Source organism: Muntiacus reevesi, chromosome 2 (assembly GCF_963930625.1).
Source record: "Muntiacus reevesi chromosome 2, mMunRee1.1, whole genome shotgun sequence".
Classification (NCBI taxonomy): domain Eukaryota; kingdom Metazoa; phylum Chordata; class Mammalia; order Artiodactyla; family Cervidae; genus Muntiacus; species Muntiacus reevesi.
The window spans coordinates 182,962,591-182,983,305 of record NC_089250.1 but is presented as its reverse complement, the minus strand read 5'-3'; the positions used below and the strand labels follow the sequence as shown (position 1 = coordinate 182,983,305).

Below are 20,715 nucleotides of genomic sequence, written 5' to 3'. Positions count from 1 at the left end.
TGGAAAAGTGCCTGGAAGGACAGCTGGTGCGTTTTGCTGTGGCAGATATGGGAGTTGGAGGGGCAGTGTAGAGGCGGGACTGGTGCACCGGGAGGGAAACCTCCCTTGATTTTCCAGTCACCTCACCTGACAAAGTCACCTCATCTGACGACCCCCAGGTCCTGCCACGTGCCTCTCCTGGGCCGAAGCGCTAGCGCTCGCCTGAGGCCCGCAGGGCTAGTCACGTGCGGTCTAGAGGCCACGCCCCCGAGATGACCTCACGGCCCCGCCCTCATCGTGACGCCGCGGGCCTCGGCCCTGCCCCAAAGCCTACCCGCGTCCTTCTGACAGACGCCCAACTGCGAGCAGCGGAGGCGGTCGTTCTCGGTATTGAGGCCGCCGCCGGTGCCGCGGTGACGGTGAGTCGCCCCGACCATTCTAGACGGCTTCCCGCGGAGTCCCTAGGGAGCAGGGCTGGGCGCTTGCGGCTAGGGACGACCGCCGACCGCGAAGCCCCCTCTCCGCCCCCGCCCGCGGCGCCCGCGCGGTGCACGCCGGGCACTGTGGTCCCCGCTGGCCACTGTGGTCCCCGCTGGCCAGCAGAGCGCGTCTGAAGGGCCTGGACGGACTACATCTCCCAGAGGCCTTTGGGCGGGCGGGGGGTGGTGCGGTGTGTGCGCAAAGCCCCGCGGGGCTGAGGGTCCTGTCCTCCGAGAGCCTGGACCCGGGCTGTCTCTGCGTTCTCTGGGCCTGAGGAGGTCGGCTTGTCGAGGTAAAGGGACCCGGGGGCGGCGCAGCGGGCCAGGAGCCTCCTCCCAGGACCCCGATGCGATCCAGAGCGGCTTTGGGGTTTTGACGTTGTACCGTCGTTTAGGCTGGCTGGCCACCCGCGGGGCTGCGGTGACACCTTAGCCAGGCCCGGACGGGCGGCGGGCTCGATGCACCAGGGGCTGCCGGCCCGCCCCTGGGGTCCCGCCATCATGCCTCCCACATCCTTGCAGGCAAGCTTGGGGAAGTCCCATCCCCAGTTTTCTACAGGGGCTGTTTCTTCAAGGAGAGGGGCTCGGGCGGAGGGTCTCGGTGACAAAGAAGCCTCTGCTAGGCTTCGTGGTGACCTTGGCAGGCCCGCCAGGCCCCGCGCGTCTCTGCCTCCCCGGTCTTCCCCGGCCCGCCTGCATCTGTAAATCTCTGCGCCCGCCCTCGGCCACACATGCTGGTGCTAGGGGTTGGGGGTGGAGGCAGTGACCTGGCCTGGCTTTGGGCCCGGCCTCATGCCATTGAAGACCTTGTTGTAGTTGAACTCACAGCATCATGCGAGCCTGGGTTTGGACCCTTGACTTATTTAAGAGTAGGCATGTTTCTGCTTTCTTAGAAATGTTCCCAGGTATTCTCTCAACAGGTGTCAGGTAAGGAGCAAGGGGCTGTAAGTTTCTCCATTGTGGGCCTAAAGTCCTCTGCGTCAGTCACTGGGGCCTTTGCTCAAAAGACTGATTGGGGACCCACCCCCAGAGGTTCAGATATAGCAGTTATGAGCTGTGCCCCAGGACTCTTCTTAATAAGTTCCTCAGATAATTCTCGGGCTCCCTTGGGGCTGAGAACCTTTGTCTTAGAGTGAGGAGGGTGGAGGACCTTGAGCATAGTGTCTTCCCCAGTTTTGTGTGTTTCCTGTGGGCTGCTGGGCGGGGCAATGCCTGGCAAGTGTGACCTCGCTTCTATTGCTTTGTTCCTTTCCTCAGGGCTGATCTAAGATAAGAGTTGGATGGGGAGAGGCCCACCAGCTCTGCCTTGCCAGACGTTTAATTTTGAAAAATTCCAAAGGTACAGGAAAGTTGAAGAAATTTTACAGTGAACGCCCATAGAACACCATCTAGAATGTCCAGTATTTTATTATATTTTATCACCATTCTAACCATCCCGCCGCATGGGGTGAGTTGAGGATATCTGTTTCCTCCCAGATGGTTAAGCATGCATAGCATTCAGTAGTCGTGGAATTCTTCCCCTTGTTTTTTAACTGTCCGCATACTTGGAAGTCTTTCTGTTTTCCATCCCAGAGGACCTGAGGACCCTGGATGGGCCTCTGGAACAATGAAAGAACTTCATGTGTGCTCTTGCAAAGATTTGAAAAAACACAACAGGCCGTGGTGGTTCTAGAATCACCCTAAGGGCAAACGCATGGACTGTGTGAATGCTACTTCAGGGAACAGAACTGTTTTGAAGGGGAGCTAATGGAAGGTGTCCCTGTGGCCCGGCTGTCCCTCAGACAGACTTGTTAGGAACTGATGCTGGTGGTCAGCTTGGAAGTCGTTCCTGCTCTCTTGCTCTGTTTGAACCTGCTGGTTTGGTGTATTTCCTGATGCCCGAGGGGCACAGGGCTGTGTAGCCTCTGAGTCCCTTGGGCCCAGGTACTTTATTCCACAGCCATAGACACCAACCCTAACCCTCCCTCTTCAGTGATCTGAAGGGGCGAGAAGAGACAGGGCCTGTGAAAATTCATTTCCACTCTCAGAAATACTACTAAAAGGGCACAGACATAGTCTTACTCCTCTAGGACACAGGGAGGCGTGCCAGTTAATGTCGTGGCATCATATGTTGACGTCTCTGCCCTCATGAGGAGGGAAGCAGCTGTGCCAGTGAGCAGCCAGCATGCGATGGCAGCACTGCAGAGGACACTGGCCCTCAGTGGGGAGGAGAGAGGAGGAGAGTGAGGCTGGCAGCGGTGGCACGAGGCTTATTGTGCCCCCACAAAGAGACTTGGAAGTGGAGTGCACGGCATGGAAATGGGTTGGTTTCTAGGATCCCACAAAGGCCTGCAGTCTCTTCCTCCCTGCATAGACTGGATCCTTCAAGACACATCTCCCCTGAAGGTGGTAGAGGCTGTGGTGTAACTTGTTGCTGCAGAGGGCAGGGGGCACCTAGCCGGAGACCTCTGGTAGGCAGAGCCTCTCTCCCTGGGAGGGCCACCCACGTGAGGAGATGCAGGATCTGTCAGCTCCTGAGCCTGTGAACCTACTGCTTCTCCTTCTCTGGGTCATCAGTCTCCGGTGACGATGCTAGGGTCCTGGGACCAGCACTGTCTGCACTCCACAGCCCACACTGGAGGCCTTTTTGTCACTTCCAAGCTACAAAGCATCTGCCTTTCTAGAGCTTCATTTTTCCAGAAAACATGTCTCATCACTTTTTCTGGTGCTCCTGATCTGTGGGTGCTATGAGCTCTCACTTGGTTTGTTCACTGGGTGGTTCAGACCATCCATTCTTACTCCAAGGAGGTGTCATGAGGGGCCAGGAAAAACTGTGAACGTGCTGGGTCCGTGTTGTGTCTGTCGACTAAAACAAAAAAGATATACAACTTGAGAATTGTGAGTTAAGTTTTATTTGGGGCAAAATGAGGACTGAAGCCTGGGAGGCAGCATCTCAGATAGCTCTGAGAGACTGCTCCAAAGCGGCAGTGGAGGAAAGTCAATATATAAGGTTTTGGTGAAGGGGGAGTTCAACACCATGAAGCACTCAATTTACAGAAGGTTTTTTGTTAGTCATAAGGATCTGATGTCATCAAGAAGGGATTTAATGCTTCTCTAGATATGAGGAGATGCAAGGATTGAGGTCATAAAATCTGTTCCAAAAAACAAGCAACTATCTAAGGACCTGTCCCACCAGATTCCCTGGAGCACAGAGTGCCTCACTCCACCCTGAACTCCCTCAGGGGTTGTTGTATAGCAGCATGGGGTTCAGTCTCAGTAGAGGCAGATGGCAAATGTCTTTGTTGTTCACTTGGTGGCAGTGCTCTTGGTAAGTGCCAGTTTGTAGTTGACATGTCCAATAAGTTTTGATTCAGTCCAAACTCAAATCTGCTCTGTTGTCTGTGTCTTTCCTTCAAGGAGAAAACAGGCCAGGGAAAGTGGAAGTGGAAGTAGGTCGAGAAGGGTGGAAGAGTTGCCCTGGGTGGGGTTTGAGGAGAATTCCAACACGTTATCACTTCAGGAAGAAGTGAGACAGTTGTCACAGTTCAAGTGAACCTTAAGAGCAGCAGCCTTGCCAGCTTGGGGGGCAGCAGGAGTGAAGTTCTGTCTGTGGTGTGTGCCCTTGGTATGTGCTCTTGCCCACCTGGCTGAACCCTCACCTGTGTTTGGTCATCGTACTCAGTGCCAGTGCTGCAGACCTAGCTCAGGCGCCTCTGCTTCCCCCGGCTGAGGACGCGTCCAGAGGACCAAGTGACTTGCCCAGGGTCGCCACGTAATGACAGGAGGGTCCCAAACCCAGCAGTCCTGAGACGGCAGGCCTGAAGGGAAATGGGGGCTCCCCTGTGAGCATGGCTTTGTGGACCTGACTGACTCAAGAAAAAGGTTTCTTTTCTCGTCTGGATATTTGACACACTCATTGGAGAGCCAGCGCGGGCCTTCTCAATGGAGGCTGTGCTCTGGCCCTGTGGGCTGGGTTAGGCCCGTGGGAAGCCTTCCCTCACCGACTTGCTTGTTCAGCACCGCTGTGCCAGGGGCTGAGTTGCGCCCCGCGCAATGAGGTGTTCTCCAGTGGGGCCCCAAGAGTGAGGGACAGGGGATCCCTCCGCAGGGAGGTACAGGAGAGGCTCAGTTTTCTGGAAAGAGGGTTTGGAGGCTGAGGGATGGGTCTTTGGTGGGGGCAAGGTTTGGTTTGTTTGGAAGAGAGTGAGCTACAGTCAGGGGTGTCTGGAGTGTAGTGTGATAAAGAGATCTGGAACACATGGCCAAGTCCAGACTTCCCTGTGAATCTTGATCTTAAACCTTGACCAGTAGATAAGATCTGAGAGTTCTTTGAACCTTGGTGTTCACTTGGCTTGCCTACAGATCAGGGTTTAGGGGCACAGACAGCTCTGGGACACCTCCCAGACATCCATCTTGGGGCCTGGGGTGCTGCTCCCTGAAGCAGGGCTTGGGGCAGAGCTCCTGCCTGGAGTGTCACTTTGTTAGCTGATACTCGATGTGCTTCCTGGGGCCGTGGAGAGACTGACCCTTGGCACTACCCTGGCCTTCCAGGAGCTGCCGGCCTGCCTGGGGAGGCTGGGCCCTTGACCACAGTTCTTTCCTCCTAGTGATTCTTAGTTCCAGTCTTGGAAGCCCAGCCCACTACCTTGCAGGGCCTACCTAGGGCTCATCTGGTTCTCGAAGCCTTCCCAGGGCCCTCACCACAGACCGACCCTTCTCTCACCTGGAGCACCTGCCGTCACAGGTCTCCTTGGGTTTTGCTGAGTATCTTTTGTAAGTTTTTCTCAAGTGCGAGCTTGCCTCCATCTGCAGTTCTCTGAGGACAGGGACCAGGGCAGTGAGTGGCCTCCATGGAGAGGCCTGTGAAGTGTTGGCTGAATTAAAGAGTAAAGAATCTTAAGTCTTTTCAAGCAGGCTGTCACTTGAAAGAAAGAATAAACAAACTTGGGTAGTAATGGCTCTGCTGAATACAGTTGGCTAATCCCAGAACCAGAGGAATTCCGTGTTGTTCATGTGACCACTTCTCAGCTCTGGTACTCGGGGTTGGCCTTGGTTTCTGAGCTCAGGTCATCTGTCTGCCTGCCCCTCCTGGAGAGCGTGGGGGCCACACTGGGACCCGTTTCTCTGTGGTCCCAGTCACACTGGCCAAACAGAACCTGCGCCTGCTGGAGGTGGGGGCCAAGCTGTAGGGTTCAGGACTTGGGGACCCACGTTCGCTTCCCAGACAGTGCAGGGACCCCCCACCTCACCCCCTTGCGCGGCTGTGTGGGGCTCCGGTCCTCTGCGTGGAGCCGCTCTGGTGCTTGGTCTCTCAGTCGCGTCTGACCCTGTGACCCGGTGGACTGTGGCCTGCCAGGCTCCTCTGTCCACGGGACTCTTCAGGCAAGAGTACTGGAGTGGGTTGCCGTGCCCTCCTCCAGGGGATCTTCCCAACCCCGGGATCAAACCCAGGTCTCCCACACGGCAGGCAGATTCTTTACAAGCTGAGCTATGAGGGCCAGCCCTGGGGGAGGCTCTTTTCTCACCTCAGTCCTGTCTTTGCTTGAAGATTCGCCTCAGAAAAGCCCTCCCTTCCCTGCTTATCCTTCCACCATGGCAGGCCTCACCAGCCGACCTACTAATGTATTTTACCAGTTTCTGTGTTTTATGGCCCCTCCCCCACTAGTTTGTCGACAGCTGTTTCCTCATCTTCAGGCCTTAGAAAAGAGCCTGATGAGTAGTCCAGGCTTGCCTTTGTGGGCGCTTAGTAATGTCTGAAGACCCGATGTATGTCAGCTGATACCTTGGACTTGGTGATCCCTAGAGACACTTCCGGCCTGAAAGGTGACCTAGATGCATGAGTACACACATGGCCAAAAATAAGGCAACCCCAGATATAACATGAGTTCCCAGTTCCTCAAAGAGAAGATCCAAAATAATTTTGTTCCAAATGCCTCGGGTCAGCTCTTCAGGTCAGATATCCATTTAGAGTGACAGGAATTTAGTTAAGCTTCCATGTACTATTTCATGGAGTGTAATTTCAAATGCTGGTTACATTTGCCCCCCACTCACATTTCCTAGAGTGCTTTTCCCGCTTTCCCCTTCACCTCTGTGGACATCGTGTCCTTGTCCTAGACACTAGCCCCTGGGGATTGTCAGTGCCGGCCGTGTGGGCGCCCCTTGCTGCATGTAGGGATGTCTCCCCTGGAGAGTGTGTCCCTGGACTGCTGTGTACACACAGCTTCTCACCGCATGCCCTTTCAGAGGCTGTTTACCACTGGAGCGGTGAGGTCCCACCCTGGGAATAATTACTAGTCTGCTGGCTTTGGGCTTTTTTCTTTTCACTGACTCCATCCAGGTGACCTCTAGAAGCATGCCACGCTGGACTGAGTGAGGCAGACGTTCTCCTCCCAGCAGTGCCCAGTGTGAGAAGTGAGACTTCCTGCAACACAGGGACTTGGGTGACGCAGAGATGCTCCCGAGGGGTGCATATAGGACCTTAGAGCTCATGAGGGCAGAAAGGCAAAGCCTTCTCTCGGGAGTATAGAGATCCACTTCTCCCCGATGGAATAGGGGGACCTGGGCAAGGTCTGGCTGCAGGCCGAGCTTCTCGCCTGGGCTGGTGAGGCCAGCAGGCATTTGTGTCCAAAATAAGGCTCTTAACAGCCAGGGGACCTTGTAGTGGCCATGTGGCTGGGCTGCACTTCAGGGCCTAGAACTTGTTTCCTGGATTGGGCTGGTGTCTTGATCTGAGATAACCAATGAAAATAGGAGTCAACCCCAAGGCTGTCCGTTTTGCATCAGCTCACCGTGGTGGTATGGTGAGGCACAGAGCTGACTTCCATTAAGGTTCCACTCTGATTGCCTAAGCATTGGTTCTTTAGACTCATCGCATTTCTAAAATTAGTCCGCCTTCTGGTTACCGAGCCCTGCCTATCCAGCAGGTGCGGCTGTCCTGTTTACTCAGTCGTGGTTGCAGCTGCATCTGTTTTTGGCCCTGGCTCCTCATTCCCTCCTGTCTGTACTTCCTCCTCGGTGCCAGCAGTAGAAACAGAAACCGAGCTCCTGAGCCTGGTCCTGCTGGGGGGTGGGGGTGGGGGGCTCGGGGGCAGGAGGAGATCGCTCCGCTCATGTCTCAGGCAGGCCTGTCTCAGTTTGCTCGTGCATCTGTCTGTTGGGATTTTCTCACCCGCCCCCTCTGCCAGGTGACCTTCTGCTGGCTCTCCAGGCAGGGTGTCCGAGGCTGGAACCACCTATAGCCTGCCAGGCTCCTCTGACTGTGGGGATTCCGCAGGCAGGAATACTGGAGGGGGTTGCCATGCCCTCCTCCAGGGGATCTTCCCCACCCAGGATCAAATGCACATCTCTTAATGTCTCCTGCGTTGGCAGGCGGGTACTTGGCCTCACTGTGCACCATATGGGATCTTAGTTCCCCGACCACAGATCGAACTCATGTTGCCTACATTGGGAGCGCTGTCTTAACCCCTGGGCTCCCGGGAAGTCCCTTGGCAGGCAGATTCTTTACCACCAGTGCCACCTGGAACTACCTTGGATGGTCTTCGTGTCCCAACTTCATGGGTCTGGATCCCCCCAGTTTCACTAGAGCACTGGGAAGGGACTTGGCACAGAGAACTGACTGGTGTTACCAAATTCCTACAAAACTGAAGTAGAGGCTCCAGCTCATGAGTGGGGGGCAGCCCGTCCTTGCGTTTGCCTCGAGGACAGGTGCCTCGAAATGGACTGAATGTGGGAGAAGGTACAGGTACATCCTCCAGAAAAGCTGTGTGCACCGATCTGATCTGCCGTGGCCCAGGTCCCCGTGCCTCTGTCCCGGGGGGTCAGACTGGTTTGCCTCGGCTCCAACCAGCTTCAGAGTGGCGGACACCGTGTGCTTATTATTGTCATCATCATGATGGTTCCTAGAAGTCTTACAGCTTTTTTAGCCCAGACCGTTCTTGGAGTCCTGTCTGCCATTTGATTTTCCTTCCAATGAAGAGCAACCAGCATATTCTCTCTTTTCTGTTTAATTGTATACTTCCTTGCCCATGCTCTGCTGAGGCTCCATAAATACAGCTGTTTGTATGTATGCAAAGCATTGTTTGTGTTTGTGGGACACAGTGCTGCCTGCTCTTCTCATCACGACCTCATTGACAAAACCCTGTGGGTCTGGGGTGGCTACTGCCATTTCACAGATGGGAAGACTGAGACTCTGAAGGCCTCTGAAGGCCAGATGGGGAGGACCTAGTGCCTGGGCACTAGCAGGTGAGGCGTTTGCACTTTCAACTTGACCTGTGCCATCAGGGCTCCAGCCTCCCCCGGGAAGGGCCCAGGCTGTGGTATTTGGGGCCATTGGCTTAGGCTGATGTATCAGCTCTGTGAAGCTGTGATATTCATCCCAGAGGAGCGTGTGGGGCTGGTGAGGAGAGCAGCCAGATGGGAAAACCAGATCTGCTCTCTAGTCCTTTCCATGTCTTTAGCCCGTTTTGAAGTGTTTAGAATTCCAAAGGCATCAGATACACCCATGTTCAAGTGTAAAGATGAAGAAATGGTTCGCAGCCACCAGTGATGCTGTCTGGGCTGTCTCTCTGTCCTGCCTCTGTCAGGAAGGACAATGGAAAAGGGGCAGAGTTCCGGATTTCCAGTCCCACTGGTGCTGAACTTGGTGGCCCCGGGGCCTGCTCAGTAAGGCAGTGTGGGCTAGAGGAAGCCAAGGCCTCCGGAAGTCCTTGTGGGAGCTTTTCAGGGAGGGACCTCTTGTTTACAAAGCCTCAGGCCCAGGGAGCACTGTTTATTGTTAATAGTACTTGTTTTCCTTCCCTGTTAAAATAATCAACTGGAAATGTACCAGTCACGAGTAGATTCTGGCTGCTGTAGGTTGAGAATTGCTGTAAACCAACTTCTCTGTTTCCCTTCGATACTGAGGTTGTGTCTGGCTGCATTTACTCAGAAACCCAAAATGACTGGTGAAAACAAGTGCGCTTCTTTCTCACTGCAGGGTAGGGGAAGCGGTCAGTGCCGGGATGCTGTCTCCATGGTCGTCCGGGGCCCGGGCACCTTCAGTTGTCCTCAGCACGGCTTCCATTCCCGAGGTGGTCTCGTGGTCAGTGTGGCTGCGGGGCTGTAGCCTTCAGCCTTCTGGCGGCAGGCAGGAGGAGGGCCGGAGGGCACAGGGTCCATCTCCTGGTGAGGCGGCTCCCTTTCGGCACCTTCCAAGAAGGTCTGTGACCTGTGTGACTCATTGGCCAGAACTGAGCCACGTGGGCACCCATCGTTAGAAGGGCTGAGAGCAAATTCATACAGGCACTGCTGCCCTGCTCCTCAGCGGCTCCCAGGTCTGAGCGCTGCAGGGCAGCCCCTGGGCCTGTGCTTCTGAGGCTGCCCTGAGACTTGACAGCTCCAGGCCGCTGTCTGGCTGCCCACCCCAGTACAGCCTCCTTCCTGAGGCCTGTGACACTGTCCTGCCACTGTCCCTGTCCCCGCCTCGGCCCGCATTGACCCCACCTCCTCCCCTCACCCGGCTCACTTGGAGAGATGTCTCCTGATCCCTGGAAAGAGTCTGGTCCGCCTATACTTTCACAGAATACTTTCTCATGCACCACTGGTCTTCGCTGTGTCCTTGGGGTTGGGGTTTGGGGTGTGTCTTTGACTCCAGTCTCCTTAACTCAGTTGTGAGCTTCTGGAAGGCAGGACCAAGCCTCTCACTCCCTCCCACTTCCCAGCCTGTGCCCAGCGTGAAGTAGGCGCTACACAGCAGTCAGCACCAACAGACCGCTGGTTATTCCCAAAAGAAGGATCATCCCCTCCAGGGGCTTCTGTTAAGTGGCCACCATACAGATTGTCCTTCAGCCTGCCCCTCGGGACTTGCGAGAACAGGAGGGTTACGTGGCGTTGCCCCGGGAGCCAGTGGCCATCCCTGGTGAGCAGCCTTTGGGCAGAGGGACGCCCCCACTGAGGCGGGGGGGGGGGTGTGTGGACAGCGTGGGTCAGGGCTCCAGGAAGGTCTGCTTGCTCACAGGGCCCGAGTGCTTCCATCCTCGGACCCCGGGCCCCCCCTAGCCGGGTGCTTGGCTTTCACCGTGGGCCTCTACCCCTCACAGAGCAGTGGGCGCCTCCTTGGTTCAGCAGGTAGGAGCTGAAGACAAGGCATAAAGCTGCCTCTCTGTTTTCCCGGCAAAGCCCCAAGCCCTTCTGGCCAGCTGCCTAGAACCTGCCTCCCGGGGACAGAGGAGCCCTCCAGGGCCAGCTGGCATCATGGTGCGGTGGCTGTGGGAGCTGTGGGCTGAGCTCCTGGAGCAGCCGGCAGGCCAGCCCAGCTCTGGGAAACTCGGCCCTGCAGCTGCTGCCTCCAGGGCTCCAGGTGGATGCCAGGGTCCAGGCCCAGTACCCTTCCCTGGGCACTGCAGCCATGGAGTGCCAGGGCAGCTGCTGGGAAAGAGCGCTGGCCCTTCAGGAGGACTGCTGGGCTGTCTTCCTTTCCAGAAGGCGTCTCAGGGGCCCCGAGGTTGGCCTCCACTTGCCAGGCCTCAGTGACCTCTGCGGGCCAGGCCCTAAGGCTGGACTGGCTCACCGGTGCCCGCGATGCTGGGGACCAGAGGCTGCTATGGCAGAGGCGGCAGTGCCTGTGTTGTTTTCCTTCCTGTTGGATGTTGTTCACAGTAATCAACCCCGATAACCAGGGTCATTTATTCAGTGTTCTTGTGTGCGAGGCCTCAAGATACTGCTCTGGGCAGTTCGCATGTCTTTACTATAAAACTTGCTCCAGCCCTGAGTGGTAGGTGTGGTTACAGACAGGAAACTGAGGCTCACTGAGGTCACACCGCTGCACAGTGGGAGAGCTGCGTCTGAACTAGTCTGGTGCGTGTGGCAGCAGGCACATCCCTGGAGCACCCGCTCGGAGGCCCCCTGGGACGGTCCCCTCTCGGTCCCTCTGGCTGTGGAGCCCTGACCTGCTCTGCCTGCAGGTACCCTCTTACCTGCTGGGGGCTCCTCTTGCCCAGCAGCTCTTGAAGAGTGACTTGCAGTCGCCTGGAGGCTTCCTGAGATCTTCCAGGGGCTGAAGGTCAGAGCTGTGTTTATAAGGACACTTGGAGGTTATAAGTTATTCTGCCTGTTTCCATCGTGTTGGCATTCGAAGGGGTGGTGCTGCAGCAGTGGGACTTAGCTCAAGGTGTGGTACCTGCTGTGCCAGCGATTGTTGTGGTTGTGTTCCTGCAGGCTTCACTGAAGAAGCAGCAGTAAAAATGACTTGAGTGTATTAGCTGGACCCTTGGGTGCACGTTGTTAATGTTTTGTGTGGTGAAATGAGAGGAGGCGCATGCAGCATGCTGGGTCCCTCGGGAAGCACGGGTGCAGCTGTTGGAGCTGTGAGCCCAGCCACTCAGCGGGTGTTTTCATGGCGCTCCACACTTACTTAAAATAACAGCTGACACAGACTCCAGTTATTCAGACTTGGGGATTCAGCCGACAAGGTGAGCCTACAAGGAAAACAACTGACCTTTTGTTTTTGTATTTGTTGCCAGTGATAAAATTTGGGCTTTCAAGTGAAAATGTTAAAATCTTGTAGAACTTGTTTTTGCTGCTGTGAGCTTGACAACTTCCCAGTAGTAAAGACTTTTCTGATGGGATTGGTGGTGATACTAACAATGTGATTTTTTTTTTTTTGAGAGGGGCATATAGTGAGATGCCTTAACATTGCCACGTCTACATAATCAGGCTCATAAATGTGGACCAGAATTTTCCAAATGACCCAGGCATATTGCAGATAATCTATAAGAACTGTCAAGTTTGGGTGTGGTGTTGAAGAATATCCACAATAAGCTGAAAAGACTATTCAGTCCCTCCCTCCTTTCCAGCTGCTTACTGTAGGAGGCTGGGTTTTCTCATACTTCATCCAAAACATCACAACAGATTGGATGGAGAAGCAGATACAGGCATCCAGCTGCCCTCTCTTAAGCAAGACTTTTTTATTTTATAGAAGCATAGTTAATTTATAACACTGTTAATTTTTGCTGTCCAGCAGTGATTCAGTTATACATACATATTCATTATTTTTCATATTCTTTGGCTCATCACAGGCTATTGAATATAGTTCCTGTGCTACAGTAGGACCTTGTTGTTTATCCCTTCTATATAGTCTGCATCTGCTAATCCAAACTCTCAGTCCTTCTTGGCCCCCCTCCCCCGGCATCCACAAGTATGTTCTGTCTGTCTGTAAGTCTGCTTGTGTTTCATAGGTAAGTTCATTTGTGTCATATTTTAGATGCCCCAGCGGCTCAGCAGGTAAAGAATCTATCTGCAGTGCGGGAGATCTGGGTTTGAAAGATCCCCTGGAGAAGGGAAAGGCTACCCACTCCAGTATTCTGGCCTGGAGAATTCCATGGACTGTAAAGCCCATGGGGTCACAAAGAGTCAGACACGACTTAGCGACTTTCACTTAGATTCCACATATAAGTGATACCATATAAGTGAGGTATTTATCCTCACTTCCTTTAGTGCCATCATCTCTCAGTCCATTCATGTTGCTGCAGATCGCATGACTTCATTCTTTTTTATGGCTGAGTAGTATTCCATTGTGCATATGCACCACATTTTGTCCATTCACTCATCTGTCAGTGGAGGTTTAGGCTGTTTCCATGTCTTGACTGTTGTGAACAGTGCTGCTGTGAACATGGGGGTGCATGCATCTTTTTGAATTATAGTTTTGTCCAGATATATGCCTAGGAGTGGGATTGCTAGATCATTTAGCAGCTTTATTTTTTTCTTCTTTCATTTAGCAACTTTATTTTTCACTTTTTGAGGACCCTACATACTGTTCCATAGTGGTTGCTCCAATTTACATTCCCACCAGCAGTGTAGGAGGGTTCCCTTTTCTTCGCATCCTCTCCAGTATTTGTTACCTGTAGACTTTCTAATGATGTTAAGCCAGACTTGTAAAGGGTTTGCAGAAATGTAAAACAATGCCAGTCTTCTTCTTAAATCTTGTTTTGGAAAGTAGTTATTTTAAATTTTTGTTAACATGTAATGAGTTAATCTCTTTAATGAACAAATACTTTTAACAGTTCTTCATTTTTGGTTTCTAATAAGGTAAGTATTGTTAGGTATAATCCACAAAATCTTTTTGGTGTCCTTAGTAATTGAGGGTTAAGGGGTCCTGAGACCAAAAAACTTGAGAACGGCTGTTGCAGCCGACCCTGGCGGAGCTGATGTCAGAACGTCCTCCGTCTGGCCACCGCGCTCCCCCTTGTCTCTGTCTCAGCCCCATGCCCTTCCTCATCCTCCAGGAACCTGCGTGTGTGCGTGGACGGAGCTCAGCCCCACGCTGCCCTCCCTGCCTTCCTCCAGAAGATGGTGTTGGCGTTTCCTCAGCAGGTCCTGTGTGGGGTGGGGGCCCCGGAGGCAGGGTTAGCACCCTCCCCGTGCAGAGTGCTCATACTGTCGGCTCAGACTACAGAATGGAGTTTCCAGCAGGGGATGGAGCCAAGGAGGAGAGCATCCTGCTGGCCCGGGCCCAGACCCTCCCGGCTTCCTCGGGGAGACCCCAGGCTGCCTCTGGCTGCTGCCAGTTGGCCAGGCCCTGGCCCTGGCTCAACAGCTGCGCGCGCTGCAGTGAATGAGGAGGAGCTGGGAGCAGAGGAGGACGCCAGGGCTGCTTCCCGGGGCCAGAAGTCTTGTGCAGGGGTGTAGGGAGACTGGGCTCTGCAGAAAGTGCCTGGCCCTGTGTCCCACCCCAGAGGCCCCCAGCACCTGCTGTTCTGGGGAAGACGAGATGAGACTGCAGCAGGAAATGGGTCCAAAGACAGACAGACATGGAGATGGGCTTCATCCCACTGTGTGTGCGTGCGCTCAGATGTGTCTGACTGTTTTGGACCCCATGCATTGTAGCCCACCAAGCTCCTCTGTCCATGGGATTTCCCAGACAAGAATACTGGAGCGGGTTACCATATCCTTCTCCAGGGGATCTGGTTGACTCACAGGTCAAACCTGCGTCCCCAGCGTTTCCTGCATCACAGGCAGATTCTTTACCCGCTGAGCCACTGGGGAATCTAACTTTAAGGTGACTGAAATATTCTGTGCTAGGTTGTGTTGGTCATAGGTGCAGAGGGGCCTGCCCCCCAGGCTCTGCCATGGCTTAGAAAGGCAGCTGCAGGGTGGGTGTGGAGAGGAGAGGAGACAGGAGCGGCGGGGCCTGGGGGGAAGCAGTGCCTGCCCCAGGTTCGGTGTTGGTGACGGCGGGGGCCGTGTCTTCCTTCTTACTGATGCAGGAGACAAACGAAACCAAGTGTCATCTTAACATTACAGATCAGTGATTAACAGTATTCAAAGTGTGCACTGTAAGTCAGTATTATCCTTCACCAGAAGGTATGAAATGTATTTTTTGACCTAATAATTTCACTTCTGGTGTGTTTAGGCCGAAGAAATAATCCAAGAAAGGGAAAGAGCGCTAGTCAAAGGTGTTGCTGTGTTTTTATGACAGTAACAAGGAACCTTCTAAATGACTTAATAGGGATTGGTCAAGTAAACAAGGATGGGCCCCTTTTTGGAAATACTAAAATCTATGAACATGGAGTCTTACAGGATAGAGGAAATATACGTGACACAGTGTTAAAAGGATTTAACTTTGTCACAACAGCAACTGTATAAAAACCTAGCTGCCTGTGCAGACTGGCAGGGACAGGCAGAGACTGGCTGCATTAGGGTGATAAGGTTGGGCAGCTGTGTTTTCCTTCAGTTTAATAAGTTTTATGGACGTACAATAATCTGCATACCATATGATTTCCCCATTTAAAGTGTGCAACTCAGGGACTTCCCTGGCAATCCAGTGTTAAAACTCCATGCTCCAAGTGCAAGGGGGAATAGGTTCAACTCCTGGTCAGAGAATTAAGATCATGCCTCAGCTGAAAAATTTTAAAGTGTGCAATTCAGTGGGTTTTAGTATAGTCACAGAATCATGCAACCGTCATTCCAGTTTTACAACATCCGTTGATGGACACTTGAGTTGTTTACATGTTTTGGCTATTATTAGTAATTCTGCTCTGAACATTCTTGCACAGGTTTTTGTGTGGACATGAGTTTTCAGTTCTTTGGGGTATATACCTAGGAGTGGAATTGCTGGGTAACTCTTGAAGAACTGCCAGACTCTCTTCCAGAGCAGCTACACCAGCAGTGGGGTGGGGGAGAGGTTCCAGTTTCTCTACATGATACTCATTACTGTCCTTTTCATATTAGCCATCCCAGTAGGTAGGAAGCGGTACCTTGTAGTTTTGATTTGCCTTTTGGCTCACAGTGTTCAGGTTCTTTTCATGTGCTTATTGAGCATTTGTTTATCTTTGGAGAAATGTTTGTTCCCATCCTTTTGCCCATTTTAAAAAACTGAGTCATTTTTTCTGTTAATGAGTTAGAAAAGTTCTTTATGTATTCTAAATGGTGCAGGTCCCTAAGATACTTGATTTGAAAGAATTGTTCTACATTGTGTGGGCTGTCTTCCCACTTTCTTGATGGTGTCCTTAGAAGCACAAATCTTACATTTTGATGAAACTGATTTTATCTTTTTTCACTTTTGTTGCTTGGACTCAGTCCTTCTGGCCCTGCCACTGGTTTGTTACATTTAATATTTAAACTGACTGACTCCTCTCCCTCAGCAGGATTGTTCAGTTCAGTTGCTCAGTCGTGTCCGACTCTTTGCGACCCCATGAATCGCAGCACACCAGGCCTCCCTATCCATCACCAACTCCTGGAGTCTACGCAAACCCATGTCCATTGAGTCAGTGATGCCATCCAGCCATCTCATCTTCTGTCGTCCCCATTCTCCTCCTGCCCCCAATCCTTCCCACCATCAGGGTCTTTTTCAGTGAGTCAACTCTTTGCATGAGGTAGCCAAAGGATTGGAGTTTCAGCTTCAACATCAGTCCTTCCAATGAACACCCAGGACTGATCTCCTTTAGGATGGACTCGTTGGATCTCCTTGCAGTCCAAGGGACTCTCAAGAGTCTTCTCCAACACCACAATTCAAAAGCATCAATTCTTTGGTGCTCAGCTTTCTTCACCGTCCAACTCTCACATCCATACATGACCACTGGAAAAACCATAGCCTTGACTAGATAGATGGACCTTTGTTTGCAAAGTAATGTCTCTGGTTTTAAATATGCTGTCTAGGTTGGTCATAACTTTCCTTCCAAGGAGTAAGCGTCTTTTAATTTCATGGCTGCAGTCACCATCTGCAGTGATTTTGGAGCTCCAAAAAATAAAGTCAGCCACTGTTTCCCCATCTGTTTGCCATGAAGTGATGGGACCAGATGCCATGATCTTAGTTTTCTGAATGTTGAGCTTTAAACCAACTTTTTCACTCTCCTCCTTCACTTTCATCAAGAGGCTTTTTAGTTCCTCTTCACCCTCCGTCATAAGTGTGGTGTCGTCTGCTTATCTGAGGTTATTGATATTTCTCCCGGCAATCTTGATTCCAGCTTGTGCTTCTTCCAGCCCAGCGTTTCTCATGATGTACTCTGTGTATAAGTTAAATAAGCAGGGTGACAATATTGTGGACCCCCTATTCCTGTAGCTCTTTTTCCTAGTTCACATTATTTCAATTAAAAAAAATAATAAGTCTCACTTTAAAATGCTGCTAATTTAGGAGCTTTCATGCTGTTGAAGAGAGTTGAAGGATGTGTCTTACTAAAGGAGACAATGCAGACCCAGGGCGGGAAGCTGGCCTGCTTCTCCAGCAGCAGGTGCTTTTAGTGAACTTTGCACAGGAAATGAGGGAGAGTATGTCCCCAGACCGACAGCGCCTCCTTCCTTCTCACCATCCTCCCTGACCACACCACCGCGCCACTGCTGTGGAGAGATGCCCTCGGTTTTCATTGCTTCCTGCAGGGCATGTGGACGTGCGGGGGCTGCTTTGGGCTGGTGGAGAGAGGATGGAGGACCGGCCGTGGTCCTGGGGGGACAGTATCTGTGGGGAGGGGAAGGGGAGCTTGGGCATGGGTAGGGACATGGGATGGCACCGAGTTGGGCAGCGGTGCCAGGGCAGTGTGGCTGCATGGGGCCAGGTGCCCAGGGCCAGCTCTGCCCCGCTGCTGAGGGCACTGCTTGTGGGTCTCCCCCCAAAACAGCTCCCAGAGCCCTGCGTGTTCGCCCAGGCCGGCGGTGGAAGGAGCCTCAGCTGCCTGTCTCCTCTGAGTACCTGGGATCAGAGGTACAGTGTCGCCCAGCCCTCCACAGGCAGGCCCTGGCGTGGAGGTCAGCCTGGTGCTCCCTCGGGAGGGGTGGCAAGGACCCAGGCGGCTTCCCCTTGAGACACCCTAGATGAGGTTCCCAAGCTGCTGGGTTCTGCCCCCTTCACCAGGCCACGCCCCTGCCCTTGCTCCCACACAGAAGTGTGGGTGACTCCTGAGGATGGTGTTTCTGGAGGTTGCAGGATGGTGGCTCTGGGCTGTGGTGGGGCATCTCCAGGACCTGGGGGCAGCTGAGTCTGTGCTGCCGAAGGATTGGCCCCGGCCCATGCCAAGCAACGAGATCTGTGTGGGGAGGAGACGAGTGAAGGTGACCTGAGGCCAAAAGCAAGGGACGCCTGCGGGAGGAGCCACGGAAGGCTCTGTGTCCGGGGGGAGGGGGTAGCTTGGAGCCCAGCCTGCACCCTGGTTTCTCCTCCAGGCCCAGGAGAAGCAGCGAAGATGTCGAATGATCCTCCCCCTCCTTATCCTGGGGGCCCCACAGCCCCCCTTCTGGAGGAGAAAAGTGGTGCTCCACCCACACCAGGTAGGGTCCCATGCCCTTGCCAGCTGCTGGGAGCTGCACCTGGAGCAGCGCCCCTCCAACAACTAAGCCTCTGCGCTCCCCCCCCACCCCCCGCCCCGTCCAGGCCGCACCTCCCCAGCTGTGATGCAGCCCCCGCCAGGCATGTCGCTGCCCCCTGCAGACATCGGCCCCCCTCCCTACGAGCCGCCCGGTCACCCGACACCCCAGCCCGGCTTCATCCCTCCACACGTGAACGTGGATGGCACCTACATGCCTCCAGGTAAGACGGAAAGGAACCTGGCTAGTTTGTGCTTTCAGCGGGCAGGCTGTGAGGGTGTTTAATTAAGGTCAGAAACACGGGAAGGCGCCCAAGAGCACGGTACAGGGAGCTTCTCTGTCCTCTGGGACAGAGACCAGGAAAGGCTGGGAGGACGATGGTCACTCGGGCCCAGGGCCTTGTCTCCAAGCCCATGTCCTTGGGTGCTGAAGGCTCGGGGCTTTGTGCTCACCTTTCCGTGGGGCCAGCGGCCCAGCCCGCCAGTGACCCGCCTTTGCTCCGTCTTCTGTTTCCAGGTTTCTACCCTCCTCCGGGTCCCCATCCACCCATGGGCTACTACCCACCGGGGCCCTACCCACCTGGGCCCTACGCTGGCCCTGGGGGCCACACGGCCACGGTCCTCGTCCCCTCAGGGGCTGCCACCACCGTGACAGTGCTGCAGGGAGAGATCTTCGAGGGAGCGCCGGTGCAGACGGTGTGTCCCCACTGCCAGCAGGCCATCACCACCAAGATCTCCTACGAGATCGGTCTGATGAACTTCGTGCTGGGGTTCTTCTGCTGCTTCATGGGGTAGGTGGTGTAGGCACCCGCGGGGTGGGGCCGCGCCTACCTCTACTGCCCTGGAGGGGGCCCAGCTCTCAGCCCCTGCTCTTCAGGCCTCCATCTCTCCTGATGCAGGTGTGACCTGGGCTGCTGCCTGATCCCCTGCCTCATCAACGACTTCAAGGATGTGACGCACACGTGCCCTAGCTGCAAGGCCTACATCTACACGTACAAGCGCCTGTGCTGACGGGCTGGGCCTGGACTCCCCGCTGTCCGTCTGGCCCCCGTGCTTCGCCCCCCGCACTCAGTGGCTCACCTCCCTGCTCCCACTTGGGGGTGGAAGCCGTTCCACTGGTCCTCCCCTGGAAGTCTTTGTCCTCTTCGCCTTGCCCTTCCCTGAGCATCTGACTCTTGTGGCAAAAATTCTGTTGGATTTCAGGCCAAGGGTCAGCGAGTGGTGGGGGCTGGCACTGAGCTTGTGTGCTGCTGGCGTGCTAGGTATTTGTGATCAAGAAGACAAGAGGGAGTGGTCTCCTCACATGGTCCTCCCTGCTGGGGTCTCTTCCTCCATTTCTGTACCAGGTACAGGTTCGGTCCAGAGTCTCCCTGGGACCAAAAGCAGCCAGAGCCGCAGCTGGTTCCCCAGACCAGGGCCTGCGGTGGGGCTTAGCCCATAGCCACTGTCGTTTATGATCTGCTGGGCTGAGAGTAGCGGATGGACCCAGGCAGGCCTGAGTTTGTGGATGCTAGAGGCAGGCATGATGGTCAGAAGGAATGACTCTGGCCCTCAGAACTCAGGAATTCTTAACTGTGCCCAGGAATCACCTGGGGTAAATAGAGGTCAGCACACCTGCAGGCCATGGGGTGAGGGACTGGACCCTAGCTTGCCAAGCAGGGATTCTCCTTGGCCCCTGCCCAGCTGCCTTTCATCCACACTGTTGTGAAGCCCGGCCTTTGCTGGGGCTGGAAGGAATGCCCAGGAGCCCAGCCATCTGGCTATATACCGTGTCCTTGCCACATGTGGGCACAGCCTCTGCCTGGTGCCAGGTGGGACCAGAGATGACAGAGTGGGGCTTCCCTGCAGGCCCTCTGGGTTCTGCATTGCACGCTCCACGGGCCCTCCCAGTGCCCACAGGGCCCTGCACCCCGGCTGGTTCGCCATCACTGCTCTCACTCCAACCACAGGCGCTGCAGCAGGAGCAGCCGTGGCGCTGGACTGGGGACAGGCTAGGGACAATGAAGGAGCAGCCACAAGTGGCAGAGGTGCCCCGGTGGCCACCAGCCCTGCCCTGGGCCTGAGCACACACTGTTTCCTGAAGGGTTTGTCTGTGAACTTGCTCCCGTGGACCGCTGTATCCTGCCGCCCTCTCCTGGTCTTGCACGGCCACTGCATGGCCTCCTGTCACTGTGAACCGTGGCCAGTCTCAGTTGATAGTTCCTCATTAAATTGGCCCTTTCACTCCCCTGCCTGAGGCCTCTGCTCTCTTGCCTGGCTTCCTTCTTTTGTGAGGGAAAGAGGGTGGGGGGCCTGCAGGTAGTTGGAAGGCAGGGGGTCAAGACCTCAGGGTCTCAGTGCTTCTGCTGAACCCACTACCCAAGGACGATGATGGTGTCTCAGTCCCTGGTTAAACCCACCGGAGCCCAACTGTGACTGCACTATCAGGCTTCCTTACTGATAATGTCACCTGTCTCCACAGCACACACCTGCCCATGGGGTCTGCAAACCTGGAGACACCCCCCAGCCAG

General features: G+C 54.4%; 1 protein-coding gene across 6 annotated transcripts; it reads left to right on the top strand.

The window, feature by feature from the left end:
- The first annotated feature begins 278 nt into the window (after window positions 1-278).
- Window positions 279-20,436, top strand: CDIP1 (cell death inducing p53 target 1). 6 transcript variants are annotated; one of them, XM_065924237.1, is made up of 6 exons: window positions 279-398; window positions 17,525-17,607; window positions 18,066-18,170; window positions 18,274-18,429; window positions 18,723-18,996; window positions 19,105-20,436. In XM_065924237.1, the coding sequence occupies exons 3-6, from the start codon at window positions 18,086-18,088 to the stop codon at window positions 19,214-19,216; spliced, it is 627 nt and encodes a 208-aa protein (XP_065780309.1). In that variant the 5' UTR covers window positions 279-398; window positions 17,525-17,607; window positions 18,066-18,085; the 3' UTR covers window positions 19,217-20,436. The 6 variants fall into 6 exon arrangements, with proteins under 6 accessions (XP_065780309.1, XP_065780313.1, XP_065780312.1 ...); XM_065924241.1 differs by having other exon boundaries at window positions 285-398; window positions 17,525-17,651; XM_065924236.1 differs by lacking the exon at window positions 279-398 and adding an exon at window positions 612-751.
- Window positions 20,437-20,715: the final 279 nt, after the last annotated feature.